Genomic DNA, 23,138 nt, shown 5'->3' on the forward strand with positions numbered 1-23,138 from the left:
GGCAATCCACTCACCTCAGCCTCCCAAAGGCACAGGATTACAGGCTGAGCCACCAAGCCCGGCTTTTATTTTAATTTTAAAGATGTGGGGTACACATCAGGATTAAGTATACAAGTGGTCATCATACAGGTAAAGTTTGGGCCCCTCTTTGGTCCCTGCTTCACCTGGTTTGAGATCAGGTACCCTTATTGATATTATGTGCCCACCCCCCGGCATTTCCTGCAGTTTCAGTCCCTTTCTTATAGTATTATGTTAAATATTCAGGGTCCACTTATGAGTAAGAATGAACACATGATATTCAGTTCTTTGTTTCTGTGATAGATCACTGAGTATTAAGGAAGCCACACTGCAGAGGTGTGGCCCAGCCCAAACATTTCAGCTTTAGGAGCCAGCTGCTGGTAGGGGGAGGAACAATGGTTTTTGCTGCCCCAAGTCCACATCTAATCTTATTTTTCTTCTACTTTTTCTATGATGAAGAATTTTTAACATAAAGAGACAGAGACAGAACTCAGGTATCCATCACCCAACCCTAATGGGTTATCAATCATACCTTCCCCCAATATATTATTCTGAATCAACATACAGATCTTATATGATTTCTCCTGTAAATATTTTTATGTGTATCTCTAAAAAGAAAATAAGGATTCTTTCCAAGAAACCTCACGAGAACATTATTTTAATGTTGTGTTCTGTTTAGTGTGAAGCCTCAGTGAGATTCATATCAGGCCTTGGAGTGATTATTCCCTAAGCTGGTCACTTCCTGCTCAGGGGGTCACCATCTATTCTCAGAGATGGTCAGTGGGTGGAACAGTTGGTCCTAGGCTGGGCCTGACAATTCAGCTCCAGCCACTGTGGAGTTTCGAATCAAGAAACCCTCATGGGGGAGCCAGGTAGAGGTCGTGGAGATGCCCTTGGCCAGGAACCTTAGCTCAGCCTCTTTGTCTTAAGCCTTGGTGTGGAGCCTTCCTGACTTCCTGCTGCATTCACATCACATAAGCCCTGAATCCCCTTCAAACCTTTACAAAACTGCAGTCATATGATCAGTCTGGGTTTATGTGTTTTGCCTTCTGTCTCGCCCTTGAGATCTCAGTGCTCCAAGGCAAGGGTCCTGTCTTGCTCACATTTCTCCCCAACACCTGCCACAGATTGCAGCACATAGTAGGTGCCCAGGTCAGCTTTGTGAAATGAAGCAGAGAAGTCAGGGGGCCTGAGCTCACTCACCCAATACTTACTGAGCACCTACCCTGTGCTAGGCTCTGTGCTAGACATAAGGGAAGTAGCAGTTGAAGAAAAGGAAAGTTTGTACCTTCTTTGAGCTTACGCTATGCTGGGGGAGACAATATGTTATGGGACCAAGTCCTTGCTCTGCCCTCACTTGGCTGAATGACCTGGATTATGTCACTCTACCCCTTTGGGCCTCAGTTTTCTCTTTCTATCAAATGAGGGAGTAAGACAAGATGGGTTCCTCCAAATTCAAGAGATTTCCAGAGGGTCTGCAGGAGCTTTCCAAACAATGAAGTGTCTTCCACCCAATATCAAAGCTTTAAACAACTACAGCACCCCATTTGTTGCTTGGACTCAAGCCTGAGATTACGTGGGCAGGAAATCTTTGGGGCTAATGTTTGGGGAAAGGCACTGGATACAATGACTGTCACGCCCACCTCCAGCTCAGATCATCAGGGACTGGGTGTTTCTGCATCATCAAGTCCTCTGTGAACAGGCACGTCAAAAGTACTTCGATATAGAGTCCCAGCTGAATCTGAACTTCCGAGGTCACTGCCCAGGGGCTGGGAATGCTCTGAAGCCATCTCTCCTTGTTATTCACACCCAGAACCCAGGGTTCAGTGGGAGGGAAACAGCCAGGGATCAGAAATCTGGGAGTTAGCATATGGGGAAGGAGGATGCCCAGGGGCTCAGTATCCCTGGAGAGACCAAGGGGCAATGAAGATAAATCCTTGTCTGAGCAGGTGCAAGAGTGCTTCTGTCCTCCACAGCCAGCCCTCACTTTTGCGCAACTATGACCTTCATCCCCCCCAGCTGGTTCCTAATGTTAGAGAGGAAACACCACCCAAGTGGTTGCTGTCTGGGCTCTGGAGTCAGGCTGGGCTTGCTGGCAGTCTGAGAGCAGTGGCACCCTCACACCTGCTGTTATGGCGGTTTCTTCTAACATTCCCTTGTTGCATGGCCCAGCAATTCCAATTCTAGGAGTCTACCCAAGAGAAACAAAAACTTATGCCCACCCACACAAAAACTTAGATACAGATGTTCATAACAACAGTATTCCTAGTAGTTCAAAGCTGGAAACAGCCCAGATGTCATTCAGCTGAAGAGTGGGTATCCAACATGCGGTCTATCCATGCAACAGAACATGACTTGCTAATAAAAAAGAAGACAGACTGATACATGTTCCAACGTGTATGAGCCTCAAAAACTATGACTATGGCCAAGTGAAAGAAGCCAGCCACAAAAGGCCATATATTGTATGATTCCATTTAGATAAAATGTCTAGAGAAGGAAAATCCATAGAGTCAGAAAACAGGTTGGTGGTTGCCTGGGGCTGGGGATGGGAGGAGCAAACAGAGGATTGACTGCAAACAGGCAGGGGAGGTCTTTAGCAGGGTGATAGAAATGTTCTAAAACTGGCTTGTGTGATGGTTACCCAAATCTATAAATTTGCTCATCGTATTCACCAAATGGTACACTTACAGTGACTTTTACGCTGTACAAATTATGTCTCAGACTGCTAAAACATGCAAAGCAAAACCAGAAACCCAGGCCTTGCTCCTTATCAGCTGTGTGACCTTAGACAATCAATTCCACTTCCTTGAGCCTCAGTTTGTTCATCTGTAAAACGGGGGTGTAGTCATGAAACATCTGCGTAGATATATGGAGAGAACCCATGGAAGAGAAAATGCTTGGAAAGCCCTTAGCAGGGAGCCTGGTACCTGGATGGGACTCTCAGTTGTAGTGGCTGCTGGTATCATCTCCACGTGTCCAAAGGAACCAAGGCCACAGAGCTACTTCTTGCTGGTGGCTGGTAGTGGCTGGAGGGTGGCGTTGTTCACTGGAAACCCTAGTGTTCAGCATTCACTATTCGCCCGGAACATTCTCTGGGCATCATGGAGCAGTGGATGAAACCAAGTCCTCTCTAGCACCCTCTTGAGAGTACGAGGAGAAGACAGGTGGTTGCAGCTCTGCATAATTGGCACATTGGGCAGTTGGAGCCCAGGGAGGGACACAATGGCTAGACTGGACAGGTGAGCATCTCCATGGAGGCTGCTACTCTTGTGTCCTTGACTGTCCTCAAAAGACATGCATGTTTGAGGACCCTGGTGAGGCTGACTCTGGTACAGACAGGACAGGAAGGGCTTTGAAAAGTTTTCCAATTCCACTTCCTCATTTCACAGCTGGGAAAACTGAGACCCAGCAATGAGCAGGAGTGGTCCAGAGTCAGTGGTGGAAGTGAGGTTTGGACATTGTCTGACCTTGAAGGCTGTGTGAGTCTGGGTCCTCCAAGAAGCAGGCACCAAGATGGAATTCGGAGGAGCAGGGATTTCTTGGGGATGCATCCAAGCAGGGTGAGGAGGGCAAGAGTGGACAGGGAGAGACTGTTGACTGCCATGCTGGGGGGGAGTGGAGGACGATGGGACAGGGAGTCTTGGACACAGCACCATTCTAAAAACGTGTAGCCAGGTCAGCAGAGAAGCTCCATTGACTGTGGACTTGTAGAGGAGTCCCTTGTTCCACAGGAATGGGCCACACTAGTTCACCACATGCTGGGTCCTGGCTGGGAGCAGGCCAAGGGAGGCGAGGCCTCAGTACAGACATGGCAGAGATCCCGGGTTGGCCTCCAGTTAGTCACCTCTGCTCTCCGCAGCAAGGACTCCTCAAGCAGATCTGGGCTCACATCCCTGGCCTGCAAAGCCTGAGTTCCTGGGGCCTCCATCTCCCATTGTGTTCTGATGGGAAAAGCAGTTTGTTTCAGGACACCAGCAAGTTTTGAGCTGAAAATAGAAGCTCTTAAGTAAATAGTCACAGGGACTGTTTCCAAAGTATGTACTTTATTATGTATCAGTTCTATGTTGGTTCTATTTAATCCTATGCACTGTGAGATGGGTATTATTATAGCCACTGTTTTACATATGAAGAAACTGAGACTCAGAGAAACTCTCAAGTCACACTGTTGGGATCTGTGAAGTCCAGTCTGCTGGGTGGCTATTCTAACTCCTGCCCATGGACATGGGGTGGCGTGGAACTAGGGTCTGAGTTAGTCAAGACTCTCAGATGTCAGTTTCAGAAAATAATCTCAAGCTGACTTAAGCACTGGCTCATGTGGACTGAAAAATCCAGGGACAGTGGCTTCAGGCATGGGTTGATCCAGGGATATGAAGGATGGGGACTTGCACTCTTTCCATCTCTTAACTCTGCCTTCCCGTCTGTTGACTCTATTCCTAGTCACGGTCCCTTCCATCTCCATACTTCTGTCCTCACCACTTCTTTCCAGTAGAAAGGGGAACCTCCTTCCCAGTCATCCCAACATAAATCCAATAGTTGAGCCTCACTGGTTCTGTGTGGGTCCTGGAGCCATCCCTGCACCAGTCACTGTGACTGGAACAGTGGACCAGGTTGACTGACCAGGCCTAAGTCAGGTGGCCATTCCTGGAGTCCGGGGTGGAGAGTTGATATGGCCATCCTCACTCCAGCCACAGGGACTGGGGGTGGAGAAGCCTGGTTCCCTTGGAAAATTGGGGAAGAAAAGAGGAGGCAGAGTCTAGGCAGGCTGGGACACAGATCTGCCGCCTCCAGAGCCGCTCTCCACCATGAGGCAGGCAGGCAGTGTCCCACAAGCCTGACCCTCCCCTTCCAGCGTCTACTGGGACTATGCCATGACCATCCGCCTGGAGGAGATTGTCTACCTGCACTGCCACCAGCAAGGTAGGAGGGACGGCAAGGGGCTGGATGTTCCTCTTGGCTCCCTTGCCTGCGTCCACCCCTGCCCCTTCATTAGCATCAAAGATGATGGGATGGCCATCCCATATTGCCTGCGCAACTCAAGGAAGTGACTTCGCCTCTCCAAGCTTCGATTTCCCCATCTGTAAAATGGAGATCCTAGCAGCACCTTCTCATGAGGTTGCTGTACAGATCGAATGACATGTGTTAAAGGCTTAGCATCAAATGCATGGCATTAGTTGCTGACACTTTTTGAGCACTTGTAACTCTCCAAGCACAACTCTAAGTATTCACAGGCCTGCTGTTTAATTGTCATGATGGCCCGATGATAAGAGTGATGTCATTCCCACGTTTGAGGCAAGGAAGCAACTTGCACAGAGTCACACAGCCTGTGAGCTCCAGAGCCTGGACTGGAAGGCAGGTCTTTATGACTCCAAAGTCAGTGCTCTGAAGTCCTAGGGTTAATAACTGCAGTTCTGCTTTAAAGCCAGAGGGTACAGTCAGAACAAGCAGTGAACCCTCCTGCCTAGGAAAGGCACAAAACATAGTAGGTGAAGCCTTTTTAAAAATTTATTGTAGAGATGAGGTCCCACCAAGTTGCCCAGGCAGGTCTTGAACCCGCGGGCTCAGGCAGTCCACTCACCTCGGCCTCCCAAAGCGCAGGATTACAGTCTGAGCCACCAAGCCCAGCAGGTGAAGCCTTTTAATGAGACAGACCTGGATATTGAGAGCCAGCCTCGGCCACTGATCAGCTGTGTGACCTTGAAGAAGTTACTTAGCCCCTCTGAGCTTTGTGAAATAAGCAATCATTGATATGCCTCACAGGGATGTTGTGAGTACTACAGTGAAACAGTCAGTGCCTTTAATGTGCTGTGTTTGTTTTCAGTAAATGCTCATACATGCTAGCCAGGATCAACTACTTCCCTAAGAAGGGGTATGTCTCAAGGCCTCCATACAAAAATAGGTCAGGTCAACTTGTAGAGGAGTCTTGATGAGTGTATGGTGTTGGGGCATGTTTCTGTTGGTGCGGGATCTCCTGGGTCTGGCGTGGCACCCCGGGGGATGTATTTGTGGGAAGGGCCCTGTCGCCATGCCTCATAGTGACTTCCCCTGGGTCTTCTCCGGCTGGTCGTGGTGGCAGTGGACAGCGGCGGAACGGTGGTGTTGGTCAGCCAGGACGGGATCCAGAGGCCACCCTTCCACTTCCCCAAGGGTGGGCACCTCCTGCAGTTCCTCTCATGCCTGGAGAATGGGCTGCTGCCCCATGGGCAGCTGGATCCACCACTGTGGTCCCAGCGGGGGAAGGTGAGTGACCATGGGGCAGGGAGGTTGGGGTGGGGAGGTTGTTCTTGACTCTGGGCCCTCATGCAGCTTTGTGGGCTCAAGCTCTCCCCACACTAGGCCCTCAGGCTGTGCAGGTGTGGGAACAGGTGTGTCCCAAGGACCTTGCACTGGGACATGTTCTTTCAGGGCAAAGTGTTTCCAAAACTGCGCAAGCGAAGCCCTCAGGGTTCTGCTGAGTCCACGTCCTCAGACAAGGAAGATGACGAGGCCACGGATTACGTGTTCAGGATCATCTACCCTGGCATGCAGTCAGAATTGGGTAAGCTGCCCTGGCCCTGGGCCCCAGGGAGCCACCTGCTAACTGGTCCTGAAAACAACTGCAAGCATTTGGACCTGAAAGACGGGAGGTCTGGAGTCTGAGACTCGCAAGGGAGAACCTGGAATCAAGAAGTCAGTATCTTGGAGACCTCAGTTTTCCCCCAGATGGGAACATACACAGCCACTGCCTGTGTGGCTGCTACAGATGCCAGTAGGTGATGGCATGGGCTGTGGAATCCTGACTGAATCTGGGCAAGTCACTTCACCTCTCTGTGCCTCTCTGTGCCCAGTTTCCTCATCTGTAAAATGGAGAAGTTCATAGCATCTGTTTCATAGGGTCGTACTGAGGATTATCTGAGATAAGGCATTTGGTACAGAGAGAACACTCCATTGTTGGCAGCTGTCGTTTAGTTGTTAATGTTTCATTTCAACTAATTGCCACTAGGATTCAGTGAGCTGATGAGTTGGTCAATGGAGCACCCATGGAGTAGGCCCTCAGTAAGTGGCAGTCGCAACAGTGGATGGGAAGCAAAGCACGAGGCACCAGCACGCGGGACGATCCTGTGTCAGGCTGTCCATGGTGACTGCATGAGGCAGACGCTCTGCAAATGGACACTCGCTGTTAAGATCATTGTTACCATGGGGCTGTGTGAGGCCTCGGATGGGGGCCTGGCATTCGTGAACCACTGTGTGGGTATCTACGAAAGCGAAATGAATCAATACTGAGCTGCAGCTTCCTTCTGATCGCCTCCTTTTAGTTATCTCTCAGCAGCCCTGTGGTTTTTTTCCCACTTGATGGGTAATGACTCTGAGCCTCTCTCTGCTTAAGTGGCTGCATGCTGGACAGGGCGAGGCTCTCTTGAGAGCAGAGGTCTTTGCCTGCAAGGCTGGAATCCCATAAGTGCTACTGAGTGTCTTGAGAATTCATTGCCAAGCCTGTTCCTGCCCAGTAGCCGGGCCGGAGGCCACCAGCCGCTACAGGGAACCAGGCTTCCACGGCCCAGTCAGACACCAAGGCTGTTCCAGGCCCGAGGCTGAAAAGGCTGCATGAATGAGGGTACGATCCCCCAGGATGCAGAGCTGGCTTCAGTTCAGTTGCCCAAGAATCCGGGCTTCCCACCCATGTGAAGGCTGGTGTGAATTCAGATGCCCCACTCGAGAAATGGTTAGTCAGAGAAGGCTGGATCCCCGAAGCTGCCTGCCCAAAAGACACTTGCCCCTGGTTCTCACCCAGCAAGTCATGTGTACACTCCTGCTGGGTTCCAGGCTGGGCACTGGCTGTTTGATTTCTTTGGGGAATATCCATGTTATCCTCTTGTGGTTGATGTGAACCAGCAGAACAGATGCTAGCTGTGCCCACCCACAGCCTTGGCATTTCCCATTCCACATGTGCTGTGCACCTGCCAGCTCCCTGCCTGGGGAGTTTCTCTGGCCACCAGCGTCCCTTCTGCCCATGGGTGGGGCATATCGGAAGTGTCAGGGAATCAGTGCCTGCCGGGGCAGCCCATAACTGACAGGAGTTAGTATATAAATCCCCCAGGTTACTCTCCCCTCGGGAACAGACTCCAAAGCCATGCTCCACACAGTCTCCCAAGGTCCTGCTGGAGGTTAGGCACAGTTGCCCCCCAGGGGTCCTTGCTTGGCAACTAGCCCCAACTCCCTGCCTTTCCTGCCCTGTTTCACTGCCTCTTGCACTTGAATCCTCGTCAGCCATGGAGGAACCCCCAACTATGCCAGTTTACTCAGAACCAGGCATCTCAGCCTTGGCACACCTGCCACTTTGGACAGAATCATCCCTTGTCCTGTGCATTGTGGGATATTGAGCAGCATCCCTGGCCTATACCCACTAGGTGCCAAGTGGCAACCACCCACCCACCCCCCTGGCAAGCTGTACCAACCAGGAAAGTCTCCAGACATTGACAAGTGTCCTCTGGGGAGGAGGTGACAGAATGGCCCCTGGTTGTGAACCGCTGATTTAGAGCAAAGAACACATCATGGTATTCAGTTCAACCACTGTGGCATGGTCTCATGACCTGTCCTCTTCAGACCTCATGTTCTTGTCTGTAGAATGTGGATGACAACACTCCCACCAGAACCCTATTCTGAGGGTCAGTGTGGTTGTTCATAAAACACCTGGTCACCAGGCATGAGGCCTGATGTTCAGCCGGTGCTCAGTGAGCAATAGTGGGTCTCATGTCTTGGGTGTCACTGTGTACCAGGCTCACGTCTGTACTCTGTCCATGTCTTAATTGATTTTACTCCCACCATACCCTTCCAGGTAGTTACCGTTGTCATCACCAACCCCCATTTTGCAAAGGAGGAAACTGAAGCACAGAAAAGCTAAGCAACTGGCCCAGGGTCTTACAGCTCATTCTCAGCATGGTAGTGTGACTCCAGAGCCTTTGTCTCTAACAATCACTTCATGTGTATTTGTTTTGGCTGGCAGGAGCAAGGGCACTGTGGTTTCACTGTCTTTATTCTCAAGGTCAGATTCAGCCCAGGGAAATGGCAAGCCCATCCTTGGTTGATTTTTTTTTTTTTTTTTCTTAGAGCCCTGAGCATAACACAAACTGTTGTCTTAATAGTTTTCGTCTGTGAGAGGTATGAAGTCCTTTCTGGAGTAGTGCCTAGATCAGAAATCAACAAACCCCTTCCAGTAGGTCAAATTCAGCCCCCTTGCCTGTTTTTGTAAATAAAGTTTTATTGGAACACAACCACATCATTCATTAACATACAGTCTGTGTCTGCTTTCATGCCACAATGACAGAGTTTAATGACAGAATCATATGACTTACAAAGTCAAAAATATTTACTCTCTGTCCCTTTAAAGAAAAAAAAATGAATGGGCTCGGTGGCTCAGCCTGTAATCCCAGCACTTTGGGAGGCTGAGGCGAGTGGATTACCTGAGCCTACAGGTTCAAGACCAACCTGGGCAACTTGGTGAGACCTCCTCTCTACAATAAATCAAAAACTTAGCTGGGCGTGGTAGTACATGCCTGTAGTTCCAGTTACTTAGAAGACTGAAGCAGAAGGATCGCCTGAGCCCAGCAGGTTGATACTGGGATGGCCGTGAGTGTGCCACTGCACTGCAGCCTGGGTGACGGAGTGAGACTCCAACTCAAAAAAAAAAAAGAAAGAAAAGAAAAGAAATGCAGATGACTGCCTTAAATAATAAGCAGTGTTCCACCCCATGGGAGGGAAGATGTGCCCATAGTTGGTTCTCCACCCCTGGGTTTTTCACCTGCCCCTTGTGTACTGAGTAGGCAAAGACAGGTTCTAAAGCATTTAGACAGTCTGCAGACAGATAAGGGCATTTTCTGACTCCTCTGTTGCTGAGATTGTCTCTGGACTGTCCAGTAGTGCAGCTGTAAGCTACTTGTGACCACCAAGCCCTGGAAATGCGGCTAATGCCACTTGAGATGTGCTTGAAGAGAAAAATGTACACTGGATTTTAAAGACTTTGTACCCCCCAAAATGTAAAATATTTCATTAGTAATTTAATTTTGATTGCATGTTAAAATGATAACTCTTTGGAGATATTGGGTTAAACAAACTATGTTGTCAGAATTGATTTCACTTGTTTGTTTTTACCTTTTTAATGTAGCTACTGAAAACTTTTAAACTACCTATGTGGCCCCACTGCATTTCTGCGGGACAGCACTGGTCTAGCTTAGGGCTTCTTATCGCCAGCACCGCTGACATTTGGGGCTGGATGACTCTGGGTGTGGGGATTGTCTGGTGCATGGTAGGATGCGGAGCAGTGTCCCTGGCCTCCAGCCGATCAGTGCTGGGAACATCCAGTTGATCCTCACGTTGTAGCAACCAAAAAGCGTCTCCAGACATCACTGAAATTACCTCCATTGAGATTGGATGTTGTGGGGAGACAAGAACCAATAGGAAGACAGCAGGAGTGTTTGAGCAGGATGTTGGAGTCAATTCCCCTGGGTGGGAGTCTTCACTCACCATGTGTCAGCTGGGTGGTCTTGGGCACGTTGCTTAAATTCTCCATGTCTGAGCATCCTAATCTGTGAAAGCGGTTCATGATAGATCCTGCACTCAGTACGTGATCACTGTTGACAGTGGAAAAAGAAGAGGGACTTCGGTCAAAAAGACTAGAGGTGTTTATTACTGCCTGGCAGGGCTTTGGGTGATTAAGTTATGTCATTATGCTGAGCCTCAGTTTCTTCTGCAAAATGGGGTTGCGGGATGCATCTCTTATGGGGACACTAAGGATATTAAGGCAAACATTCTAGCCGGGGACCTAGCACATAGTAGGCACTTTATAATATCAGCATACTTTCTTCCTCTGAACACAAAATACATAGGAGCCATGTAGAGCAGTGCTTAGAGCCCCCCTGGAATTGGTTCTTCTGGTTGTCTCAGTGTCCTGCCCACCTCAGACCTTCCACCTCACCAGTCCCTTTTGTTTTGTCTCTCAAGTTGGCCCCGACCTCTTGGGCAGCACTTCCCCCGTCTCCCTGGGCCCTGCCTGGACGATGGTTCCCGCAGGCCAGTCCATGCTGGTGGTAGCCAGGGGAAGTCATTGGGCACAAGCCAGATGGAACGCCATCCTCCCCACACCAAGCCTGAAAGAACAGCTTCCCAGTAATGTCCTGGATCCCCTACTCCCTGGGGATTGGGTGCCAGCCACCTCTGCCATGTTGTCATTTGAGTCCTGGTCCCAAGGGAGATGGAGGAAGGAGACAAATGGACAAATGCTGTCCAGCCTCCACCCCGCAGAAGGCAGCTTGGTCTTCTGTGGGTTCAGTAGCAAGGAGACCCATGAGTGTGAGGGACTGGATGGAGCCAGGGTCCCCACACAGGACTAACCTAGTCAGGTCCTTCCCTGAGATTGGCTAAGAACTGGGGATGTTTCTCTAGAATATTTTACAGGGGCTGACTGGTCTTTCTTGCCTCATGGATGTGTCTGCATGAAAAGGGATAGTTTAACAAGGTTCATTTGGTAACCGCAAGAACTGCATTCTGTAGGCTTCCTACTCTGTTGGTGGATAGGGGCTGACCCTGTCAGCTACTGAGCTCTGATGACTAGAGGAGCAGGTCCACAACTTTTCTTCCCTGGGAGCCCCAGGGAAGAGGCAGGCTGTTACCAATTGTCCTTACAGGAGCCATGGCATACTGGAAAGATGTGCACCTCTCTTGATTTGCCTGTGGGCCAAATCCAGCTTTGTTCTGTATAGCCCATGAGCTCAGAATGGTTTTCATTTTTTTAGTGATAAAAAAAGAATAATATTTCATGACGTGTGAAAATGAAAATTCACATTCCCATGTCCACGGGTAAAGTCTTATTGGAATGTGCCCATGCTCATTTGTTTCTGGCTACTTTTACACTATGACAACAGAGTTGAGTGGTTATGGTAGAGAACAAATGGCTTGCAAACCCTAAAATCACCCCTCACCCTTTTACAGAAAAAGTTTACTGAGTCCTGTCCTAGAGACCATAGAACTTTTTCACCTGTCTAGGACCGCTGATAGGCCAGGACTATTGACTACAAAATAGTAATGCATCTGTCCCAATATGTTTGTTTTGTAGTTTTATAGACTCTACCATTTCCATGAAACTGGGAGCAAAAGAAAATAAGGGAAACTACGAGTGCTGTATTTTAAGACCAGTTGGTCAGGAATCACCAGTGTCCCAGAGAGAGGAGACCAGGATCTCTGAAATGTAGATGCTATATAAAAAAGAAAAATTAATTTTTGAGTTGGAGTCTCACTTTGTCACCCAGGCTGAAGTACAGTGGCACAATCATGACCACAGCAGCCTTGACCTGCTGGACTCAGGTGATCCTTCCACCTCAGCCTTCCAAGTAGCTGGAACTACAGGTGTGTGCCGCCACACCCAGTGATTTTTTTTTATTTATTATAGAGATGAGGTCTCGCCAAGTTGCCCAGGCTAGCTTCAAACCCCTTGGCTCAGGCAGTCCTCTCACCTCTGTCTCCCAAAGTGCTGGGATTATAGATGTGATCCACCACACCCAGAAAAATTGTTTTTAAAATGCAGACTTGAGGGCTCTGTGTCCAGAAAGTTTAAATTCAGTAGGCCAGAGTTGTAGGGCAGCCATAGGCTTTTACATGATTCTGGTGGGTCCCCACTCTGTTTGACCTGATTGGTGGAGCAGATTTGTGCTCAGGACCATGGACAGCACAGGCACTCTCTTTTCCCATCAGCAGGGACTCCACTGGGTCTCCTGGCCTTGGGTGCCCAGCCTGGTCTGTTGATCAGGCTCCCTTCCATCTCACCCCATGAGGTCCATCTCCAGGGACTCAAGACCATCAGTCTCCCCCAGAGGCACCCAGCAGGTTCCCTTTCCATCCTGTAGCATCCTGTGAGCATGACTAAATGCTAAATGACAACATGGTGGAGATGGTCTCCTGCTCTGGGACTGGGCCTGTCTTCTTGACTCTTGGCTCTCTCTTTATTTTCCTCCTCTCTCTTTAGCTGCCATCAGCTCTGCCCATCTTCTAGGCCCCCAGATTTTGGAGTGGCTTTCACTGGATCGGGCGAGCTCAAGGACCTGGGTCAGAGTATGATTGAGGTGGCTGTATCCCGCTGTCACATTCTGGTGTCTTTCCCTATTCCTGTGCTGGCCTAGGGGTGAGCTGCTTTCTTTGGGGGTGAGGTTTCTGTGACCCACATACACTTAACCAGGGTTCTTCTTCCTGTTCTGCTCACCACAGTCCCCCAGGATCTGATGGATGTCTCTGTGAGCAACCTCCCATCCCTGTGGCAACCCAGCCCCCGGAAATCCTCCTGCTCATCTTGTTCACAGGGTGGCTCGGCCGATGGTGGCCCAAGCAATGGCTGCAACCACGAGAGGTATGAGGGGCTTTTGCTGTAGATGGAGGGAACTGAAGGGCATACCAAAGACTTGTGGATGCCCATTTCTTGCCTTGTACTGAATTCAGAGGAATGAACATAGGCCATGGAGTCAACCATCTCTAGGTTAAATCCCTGCTTTATGAAGTCCTAGCTGTTGGAGCTTACTTACATGTATCATCTCAGTGATTTTTTACAGCAAAGTTTTATCACTCATACTATGTGTCTATCATGGATCAGCTGGGGGCTCTGCTTTCTCCACATTAAAGGGCCTGACTGATGGAGCAGCAACCATCCTGAATGGGACAGGGAACAGGTAGCTCTGAAGGGGCTTGAACCAACAATAAATGCTTCACTTAAAAGCAGCACATGTCATTTCTGCTCACAGCTCATTAGCCTCACCCATAAGGGTCTAGGAAGTACAGCCCTACTATGTACCTGGAAGGTAGAATAGTACCAGAAATATTATTTAAAGGCAAATATATATGCCTCAATTTGCTCCTCCACAAAATGGAGCTTCTAATATTACTTTGTGTGGCTGTTGTAAGGGCCAAATCAAATAATGGTTTAAAGTGGAAGCATGTGGTGCCAGGCACACGGTAATGTTCAGGTAATGCCACTTACTGTTTTATAAATAGAATTAAAACTCAAGCTCATTTTTCTCTTTGCCTGTAGAAACTTTTGTCTTGTTGAAACTATTCAGCCAGTTCATGAGACTGGTTTTGTTTCCCACTGGCCCTGCCTGGCCTGGGAGAATGAAATTCTTTTGTCCTTACTGGGCTTTTATCCCTATGGGTGGTCCAGGCTTCAGCCTTAGGAGCATAAGGGGTGGGGGCCAGCAGTAAAGTTCCCCCTGACTCCTCAGGATGTGACCTGTGAACCAGCATCATCTCCTGGTCAGGTCCTCAGTCTGTTCCTCCCAAACCTACCAAATCAGAATCCGTATTTAACATGATCCCAAAAGCGTGGGTATAATTTTAAGTTTGAAAAGTGCTGGTATAACTAGAGATTCTCAAACTAGAATATGTGTTAGAATCCTCTGGGGGAGCTTGCAGAACATACCAGTTCCTAGACTATTTCTCATAGGTTCTGTTTGAGTAGGTCTCTGTGGGGCCCAGGAGTCTACATGTTGGAGAAAACCCAAGGAATTCTTGGGCTAGTAGTCCTTGGGCCAGTAAGAGATGCTGCTGTCACTCATTGCCCCTTCCCATTGCATTGGCTTGCACACCTGGAGTGATGGGGAGCTCACTACCTAGCAGAAACCCAAGTACACTGTGGGACAGCCATCAGTGTGATCCTGTTCCTATGTAACCTGAGCGAGTCTGAGCTTCACCCACAAATAGGGGCACTATAGAGTTTAAGTGAAGATGTCAGCTATGCTCCTCCAGTTTCCTTGGATTTTTCTAAGTGTCCCCTGGGGTGGTCTGAGAATTAATAGATATTCTTCCACCCTGAGCTCTATAAGAATGAGCAACACTCCTTTCAGCGGTCCATGTTTTCTTCCACAATGCTGGGGCCTTACTCCTCTCTCCTCTTTCAGCCCCCCAAAAAACCCACAAAAGTTTCCATGCAAGGAAAAGCTTTGAGGCATTACCTACTGTGCAGTCAGCCGGACTCTGAATCCCAGTTTGGCTCAGTTTGGTTCAGCTGGGTCACTTCAGCAGTCTTGCTGCAAATGACAAATTGCCTTCAAACTGGTGCAAGTAAAAAAGAAAATGTGTTGTCATTCCTGAGAAGTTCAAAGGCAAAGTGGCTTCAGGCATGGCTGGATCTAGATGTTCAGAACAGGAATCAATCTGTGTGTGTGTGTGTGTGTGTGTGTGTGTGTTTCTTCTGCTCTTAGCTGTGCTTGCCTCAATGATGGCTCTATTCTCAGGCAGGCCCATCCTATGCAGTGGCAAAAAAAGCAGCCACTTTCCTACAGCCCACTGACACTCAAAAGAGAAAAGGGTATCTGTTTCCTGGTAGTTTCAACACAAGTCCCAGGGCTGTTTCTCATTGACCCAGGTTGGGCCACATGACCACTTCTGACCTAATCACCATGGCTCCTACTTGAGTCATGTACTGCGTAGTCTCACCCCTATCCAAACCACAGGGACAGAACATTAGCGGGGGGATTCCTCAAGGGAAAATTGGGGTCTGATCACAGAAAAAAAGACAAATGCTGCTGCATGGGCAGAAATAACATTGGCCTCCCGACAGTATCCCAACTGGCTGGTTTTAATCTGTCTCTGGGCTGTGCTCCTCTACAGAAAACCAGGGTTGTGTTTGGGTCTTTTGTAAGCATCTTCCTCTTTTCCCACCTACAGGGCTCCCCTGAAACTTCTCTGTGACAATATGAAGTACCAGATCCTCTCCAGGGCCTTCTATGGATGTACGTATAGGTCTTCGTTGTCAGTGTGTGGTCTCGGAGGAGCAGTTATTGAGTGCCTACTGTATGCCAGCAGTGTCAGGGGATATTGGCTCAGGAGTTTGAACCTCTGCTCCTCTAGTTCTTAGAGGGCCGATTTCAGTGAAGTTGCATTAACCTCTGTGAGCCTCAGTTTCCTCATCTACAGATTGCAGATATATTTTCCCCTGGGTTCTGAAAGGGAGTGGTGAACGATGGGGCCCCTTTGGGGTAGTTTACTCACCATCGCATTCCCAAAACCTACCTGGAAGGTCTGTTTTCAGGACTGAATGAGAAGCATGTATAAAGCCTCAGCACATAGTATTGCATGTCATAGGTGCTCAATAAATGTCAGTTCCCTTATTCTACAGGCAGAAGCACAAGAATAAGGTGGCATTATCCCCTCCAGAAACTTAAAAATTAAATTCATAATATAGTTAGTCTGATTATTCCCATGTAACAGATGAGGAAACTAAGGCACAGAGAGGTAAGGTGACTTGCCCAAGGTCACACAGCTAATATACAGCACAGCTGGGACTTAAACCCTGGCTTGCTTGACTCCAAAGGCCTTGTTCTTTTCCTCTCTGCTATATTGATTCTTGGCATATTTTGTTTCTCCAGCCTCATAGCCTAAATGGGAGAGAGAAAACATGTATATATTTTCCGGGATTCTAGAAAAGTCTTTTTTTTTTTTTTTTTAGTTGGAGTCTCACTTTATCATCCAGGCTGGAGTGCAATGGCACACTCACGGCCACCCCAGTGTCGACCTGCTGGGTTCTAGTGATCCTTCTGCCTCAGCCTTCCAAGTAACCAGAACTACAGGCACGTGTTACCATGCTCGGCTAATTTCTTGATTTATCATAGAGACAAGGTCTCGCCAAATTGCCCGGGCTGGTCTCAAACCTGCTGACTTAGGCAATCCACTTGCCTCAGCCTCCCAAAGTGCTAGGATTATAGGCTTAGCCACTGAGCCCATCCTCTTTTTTTTTTTTTTTTCCTAATTCAGGATCTCACTCTGACCCCCAGGCTGGAGTACAGTAACATTATCACAGCTCATCGCAGCCTCGACTTCCTGGGCTCAAGCAATCCTCCTGCCTCAGCCTCCTGAGTAGCTGGAACTGTAGGTGTGCACCACCACTCCCAGCTAATGTTTTTATTTTTATTTTTGTAGAGACAAGGTCTCACTATGTTCCCCAGGATAGTCTCGAACTCCTGGGCTCAAGCAATCCACCCACTTCGGCCTTCCAAAGTGCTGTGGTTACAGATGTGAGCCACTGTGCCTGGCTAGAAAAGTCTTAATACAACCTGTATGACCCTGTGAAGTGGCACTGCAGGTCACATCCCCAAGCTCCTGGAGAGGGAAGGAGAGCATGAGGCTACTAAAACAAGGCTTTTACCTGATTTCTTGCCACCCATCCTAATGCAGGACCTGGCATGGGACAGGCATGGGGCAAGTATTTACTGGACCCAAGTAGAAGATCTTCCTGGAGGAAGCGGTGGGAGTCAATGAGGATCTGGAATGATGTCATTGGGCAATGTGGCTCATTCCTGATGGTGGTTTGAGAGCCCAGGTCTTGGAGCCAGGTGACCTTGTTTCAAATCCCAGCAGTATGACTTGGGCAAGTGATAGAATCAGCCTGAGCCTTAGTTTACCCCACTTATAAGATGGAGATCATAACAGTACTTGTTTTGTGGGATGTGGTGAGAATTAAATGAGTTAAGTTATGCAGACTCTGAGAACAGCTGCCTGGCACATAGTATGTGCTGCGTAAGTGTTAGCTGTCATATCATCATCATCATCATCATCATCATCATCATCATCATCGTGATTGTGGTTATACCTGAAGTTAGAGTAGCTTCCTCAGGCTCCAGGAGGTCTAGGGTTCTCTCTGGGAGCTGGGAATTAAATGGTCAGAAAGTGCCAGAAGGAGCAGAAACGGTCAGAGCAAACAGCACAGGCTGGCGTTTGCTAAGTGCCTCTCACATGCCGGGAACTTGCCAGAGGAACCCTTATCTGTGCCCGGGGGACAGATAAGCAGTGGCACATGGACAGGCATTCCTGTAGGGGCACAGGACCATCTCTGAAAGCATCCTGGGTGCCCTCAGCATCTCCCTGGTGACTGACTTGCTGGGGCCTTTTTTTAATCCTGCTGCAATTTGTTTATTTTTTATAGATATATCATAGTTGTACATATTTTGGGGGGTACATGTGATTTTTTTGTTTTTGTTTTTTTTGAGTTGGAGCCTCACTCTGTCGCCCAGACTGGAGTGCAGTGGCCACTCCTGGCCACCGCAGCCTCGACCTACTGGGCTCCGGCGATCCTTCTGCCTCAACCTTCCAAGTAGCCGGAATTGCAGGCATGCGCTACCACGCCCGGCTGATTTTTTGCTTTATTGTAAAGATGAGGTTTCGAACCCGTGGGCTCAGGAAATCCACTCACCTCAGCCTCCCAAAGGCGCGGGATTACAGGCTGAGCCACCAAGCCCAGCACATGTGATATTTTGACACATGTATACAATGTGTATTAATCAAGTCCTGGTAATTGTGATGACATCCATCACCTCAATCATGTATCTTTTCTCTGTGTTGGGACATCACAATTCTTTTCTCACTGTAGTGAAATATACAATAAATTATCATTAGCTGTACTTTCCCTACTGTACTCTCAAATGTGAGAACCTACTTCTTCGAGCTAACTGTATTTTTGTGCCTTTAAGACCAACTTCTCCCCATCCCTCACCTGCCCCTTCCCTTCCTAGCCTCTGGTAAACACCAGTCTACTCTCCACCTCCATGGGACCCACTTTTTTAGCTCCCACGTATGAGTGAGAACACGTGGCATTTGTCTTTCTGTGCCTGGCTTATTTCACTTCATATAATGGCCTCCAGTTCCATCTATGTTGCTGCAAATGAAAAGAGTCTATTATTTTCCACGGCTGAATAACATTCCATTGAGTGTACATGCATTTTCATTATCCATTTATTCATTAACAGACACTTAGGATGATTCTTTTTCTTGGCTATTGTGAATGGTGCCACGGTTAACATGAAAGTGCAGGCATCTCTTTGATATACTGATTTCCTTTCTTTTGGATAAATACCCATCCAGCTGCAATTTGAAAGGAGGTTGTCCACTCCCATTCCCTATAGTTAGTTACAGTACCTCTGAATGAATTGGAGATAGACAGAGGCCCAGCAAGCCTGGAGAAACACCGGCCGGCTCCCTTTCTTCCAGCCTCGTCTCTGCCTCCAGCCTGCATATTAAATTCGTTGTCTTCCAGCAGAGGAGGGTGGCATCACCCTGAGTGAGGCTGGGAAGGAGAAAAGACTTTCCTGGGGTCACAGAGCTATTAATCAGTTCAGCCAGCAAGTGACATCGCCCCTCCAAGCCCTACCCTCCTTGTCTGGGAAAGAGAATTCACCAATTGCAGGAGGCTCAATGAGACGGGAAATGGGACAGCACTTCAGAGATTCCATGAGCCAATATGAGGGGTATCAGGTGGCGGAGGATGACACTTTCTTCCCTTCCCAACAGGGCTTGCCTACTGCAGACACCTGTCCACCGTGAGAACCCACCTGTCAGCACTGGTCAATCACATGATCGTGTCCCCGGACTTGCCCTGCCATGCTGGACAGGGGCTGACAGCTGGAATCTGGGAGAAGTACCTTCAGGATAGCACAGTAAGGCTTGGCTGGGCTTGGTCTGCGGTGGTGTGGAGGCTTCAGGGGAGGTTGTCTTGTTGTCTGAGAAAGCTGCTTGCGGGGACTCAAGCTGACACACTTGGATTCTGCGCATGCAGACTGGTGCTCCCCTCCTCTTCTTGAGATTTCTGTGACCCACAGCTCACCTCTGCCTGCTAGGGTGGAGATGGAGAGGGATGGGAAACATATGCTCCCAGGAAGAAGTAAAGAATAAATCGGTCAGTAAGCGTTTATGACTAAGCATCAGCTATATCCTCATCTTATACAAGATGCTGAGACATGGTCCCAGCCAGAAGGAATCTACAGTCCAGTTGAAACTACCCGGAATGATGAGGGCAGATAAGTTAGAGGGAGGCAGCTGGACCAAGAAAACCTTTGCCTCCATTGTTTGAAACTCTTTCTCCCATCTCTGTCTTGGGACCTGAGGTTGTACCATTAGGTAGTTCACCTGGAATGCTTTCTAAGATTTTCTTATTAGAATGCAAACGTTCCTGGAAAGGAAATGTTTATTTTTTAAAAAAAAATTCATAGTCAAATAGTTTGGGAAACTTGAAGTCAAACAGTTTTCTGGTTTCTGCAGGACTTCTCAGAGCCTTGGCAATGCTAACATCATTGTTACTCTCAAGAAATTGGGGGTGACCGGGTTCAGTGGCTTAGCCTGTAATCCCAGCACTTTGGGAGGCCAAGGCGAGTAGATTACCTGAGCCCACAGGTTCAAGACCAGCCCTGGCAACTTGTTGAGAACGTGTCTCCACAATAAATCAAAAAATTAGCCAGGAGTGGTAGCACGCACCTGTAGTTCCAGCTATTTGGAAGGCTGAGACGGAAAGATCGCCGGAGTCCAGCGGGTTGACACTGGGGTGACCGTGAGTGTGCCACTGCACTCCAGCCTGGGTGACGGAGTGAGACTCCAACTCAAAAAAAAAGAAAAAAGAAATTGGGGGCATGTGTGAGAGCATATGGAACATTTCCTCAAAGGTATTTGACCACAGAAACCTTTGTTGGAAAAGTGCCTCCCATGGCTCATGGAAGGCAGAACCCACTTTAAGAAGCACTAGCTTACCTGTGCCAAGAGCAGGAGTTAGGAGGAGGGGAGATCTAGCAGCCCAGTCTGCTGTGACCTTCCCATCAAGGTGCTGGGGAGGCTAAGCAGAAGAGCACCTGGCTGGGCTGGCCTCCACACCTTAAGAGAAGGTGCTAGTCTGTGCATTACTTTGGGGATGCCCTGGGACTTGGAGGCAAAAAAAAAAAAAAAAACATTGGCTTAGAAACTTCCAAAAACTATAGATTTCGGAGCACCACTTTCAGAGAAGCTAAATTGGTAAAGCTGGTGCTAATCTGAGAAATTTATAAGTCTTTTAAATTCCTCAGGAAAATGCTTTCTCTGTCTCTATATACTTAGATACAGACATTATATATCGATAGAGAGATATATAAAGAGATACATAGAGTTTTATGTACCTATAAATAGTATATTTTCTATATATTTATATTTCTACATATTCGTATATATTTCTCTAACTATGTATCAATAAAATATAAGTATATATCTATGGATATAAATCTATATAGGTATAGAAATACATACCTATATAATATGTAGATAAAGTTGGTGGGTTTTTTTGAGTTGGAGTCTCACTCCATCGTCCCAGCTGGAATGCCATCCCAGCATCGACCTGCTGGACTCCGGCAATGCTTCAGCCTCAGCCTTCCAAGTAGCCAGAACTACAGGCGCACGCTACCACACTCAGCTAATTTTTTATTTTATTGTCGAGACGAGTTCTCACCTAGTTGCCCAGGCTGGTCTCGGACCCACGTTCTTAGGCAATCCACTCGTCTCAACCTTCCAAAGTGCTGGGATTACAGGCTGAGCCACTGAGCCCAGCCATAGATAAAGTTATATCTCTATAATATCTATATCTATCTTATGTATATCTCTTATTTTTTATATGAGGTAATATATTTTTATTTTAAGTGATCAGCTTTTATATCAAGGACAGCTTTCAAATCTTTAGGTGAAATATTGAATGTTAGAACTTTGGCACCTCATATATAGGTGTTCCTTAATTTATTCAAATCTTTCCTAAATTATTTCAAGCAATGTTGCAATCAACGTCTTTATAAATACAAACCTTTCTGTACTAGTACATTTATTCCAAGAGTGAATTCCTAGAAGTAAAATTGATTGATGTGCATTTAAAATTTAGATAGACACACCAGTTTACTTTCTCAAAAGGTCATAATGTTCACCATCACCAGCAGTCTCTGAGTGGGCATATTTCCTGAGGAATTTAAAAGATTTATAGATTTCTGGGCTTGGTTCCAACCTCACTGATTTAGCATCTCTGGGAATAAAGCTCAAGCATCTATCTTTTTTTAAATTCCCAAAGTGCTTCTGGTGATCCTCCCAATTTGGGAGATACCAGTCTGAGGACAAATTAGTTGAAACAATAAATTATTCAAAAATGAATTTTTTAAATCTAACCCCTTTTACAATCTCTTTGGCTATGTGTTCGCCCTCCTTACTTGTATAGTTGTATTAGTGTAGACTGAGTCCCTGTAACAAATAGTCCCCACTATTTCACTTGCCTGACACCATAGGGATTTATTTCTTGCTGGCGAGTGGGCATCTCCCTTCCCTGCAAGGGTTCAGGGTCCTTCAGCCTTGTGGTCTCACTCCCCTCTGGGCCCCGTGGTCTCCACCTCCAGCGATCAGGAGGGGAAATAGAGCAAAGGAGCACACCTGCTTCCTCCTGGCCCTGGCCTGGAAAAGGCTGCATCACTTCCTCTCATACTCATTGACCAGAACCCGTCCATGGCCACACCCAACTGCAAAGGGGGCTGGGAAGTGGAGTCAGATGATGGGCTCCAAGAGAGGAGGTTGTGGGGTTTTGATAAAGGATTTGTAGACTTAGCCCAAAGAGTTACCTGATTTTTAAACAGCTTTGATAAGGCCATCCACACAATATAAATCAGAGTTCCCAACAACAAAATAATGACTGGTTTTGCCAAGACTTGCATGAAGATGTGAATTAGGCTTTTGCTACTGGAATGTGGAGTTCTTCTAAAGAGGTGAGAGAGAACATACCAGGGCCCTTTAGGACAGTCTTCCAGCACCATGGTGCTTCCCACAGGACTACAATTAGGACCTGCTGGTCCCACAGCTTGACTAATTGTAGCTGGATAAAATCAACTCCATAATACAGCAAGCAGTTGTTAAAGTCATTCTAGTGTATATAAAAGTTATTAGTGTATGAAATAGCAGCTAGAAATGTTCATTTTGGATTAATTTGCTTTAGATAACTTTTCTTAGAGCTGAGTCAATATTAATACTTTCAAGATAGGCCAGGCTCGGTGGCTCAGCCTGTAATCCCAGCACTTTGGGAGGCCGAGGTGAGTGGATTGCCTGAGCCCGTGGGTTCGAGACCCACCTGGACAACTTGATGAGACTTCATCTCTACAACAAATCAAAAATTAGCTGGGCATGGTAGCACACGCCTGTAGTTCCAGCTACTTGGAAGGCTGAGGCGGAAGAATCACTGGAGCCCAGCAGGTCGAGGCTGCAGTGGCCGGGAGCAGCCATTGCACTCCCATCTGGGTGACAGAGTGAGACTCCGACTCAAAAATAATAATAATAATAATAATTTCGGGATAATATTT

At 47.8% G+C, this 23,138-nt stretch overlaps 1 protein-coding gene across 4 annotated transcripts in view; it reads left to right on the forward strand.

Annotated features, from left to right (window-relative positions):
- SGSM1 (small G protein signaling modulator 1) overlaps positions 1-23,138 on the forward strand; it is a 70,657-nt gene that overhangs the window by 20,704 nt on the left and 26,815 nt on the right. For 2 of the 4 annotated variants that reach the window (XM_021706997.1, XM_021706999.1), the window contains exons 8-14: positions 4,868-4,935; positions 6,092-6,255; positions 6,421-6,553; positions 10,993-11,157; positions 13,249-13,387; positions 15,697-15,761; positions 19,312-19,457. In XM_021706997.1, the coding sequence (XP_021562672.1) occupies positions 4,868-4,935; positions 6,092-6,255; positions 6,421-6,553; positions 10,993-11,157; positions 13,249-13,387; positions 15,697-15,761; positions 19,312-19,457 (880 nt within the window). The remainder of the gene's footprint in view (positions 1-4,867; positions 4,936-6,091; positions 6,256-6,420; positions 6,554-10,992; positions 11,158-13,248; positions 13,388-15,696; positions 15,762-19,311; positions 19,458-23,138) is intronic. The other 2 variants (XM_008074040.2, XM_021706998.1) reach the window with 1 other exon arrangement.

This window comes from Carlito syrichta, unplaced genomic scaffold (assembly GCF_000164805.1).
Source record: "Carlito syrichta isolate Samal-C Ts95f unplaced genomic scaffold, Tarsius_syrichta-2.0.1 Scaffold316282, whole genome shotgun sequence".
In the NCBI taxonomy this organism is placed as follows: domain Eukaryota; kingdom Metazoa; phylum Chordata; class Mammalia; order Primates; family Tarsiidae; genus Carlito; species Carlito syrichta.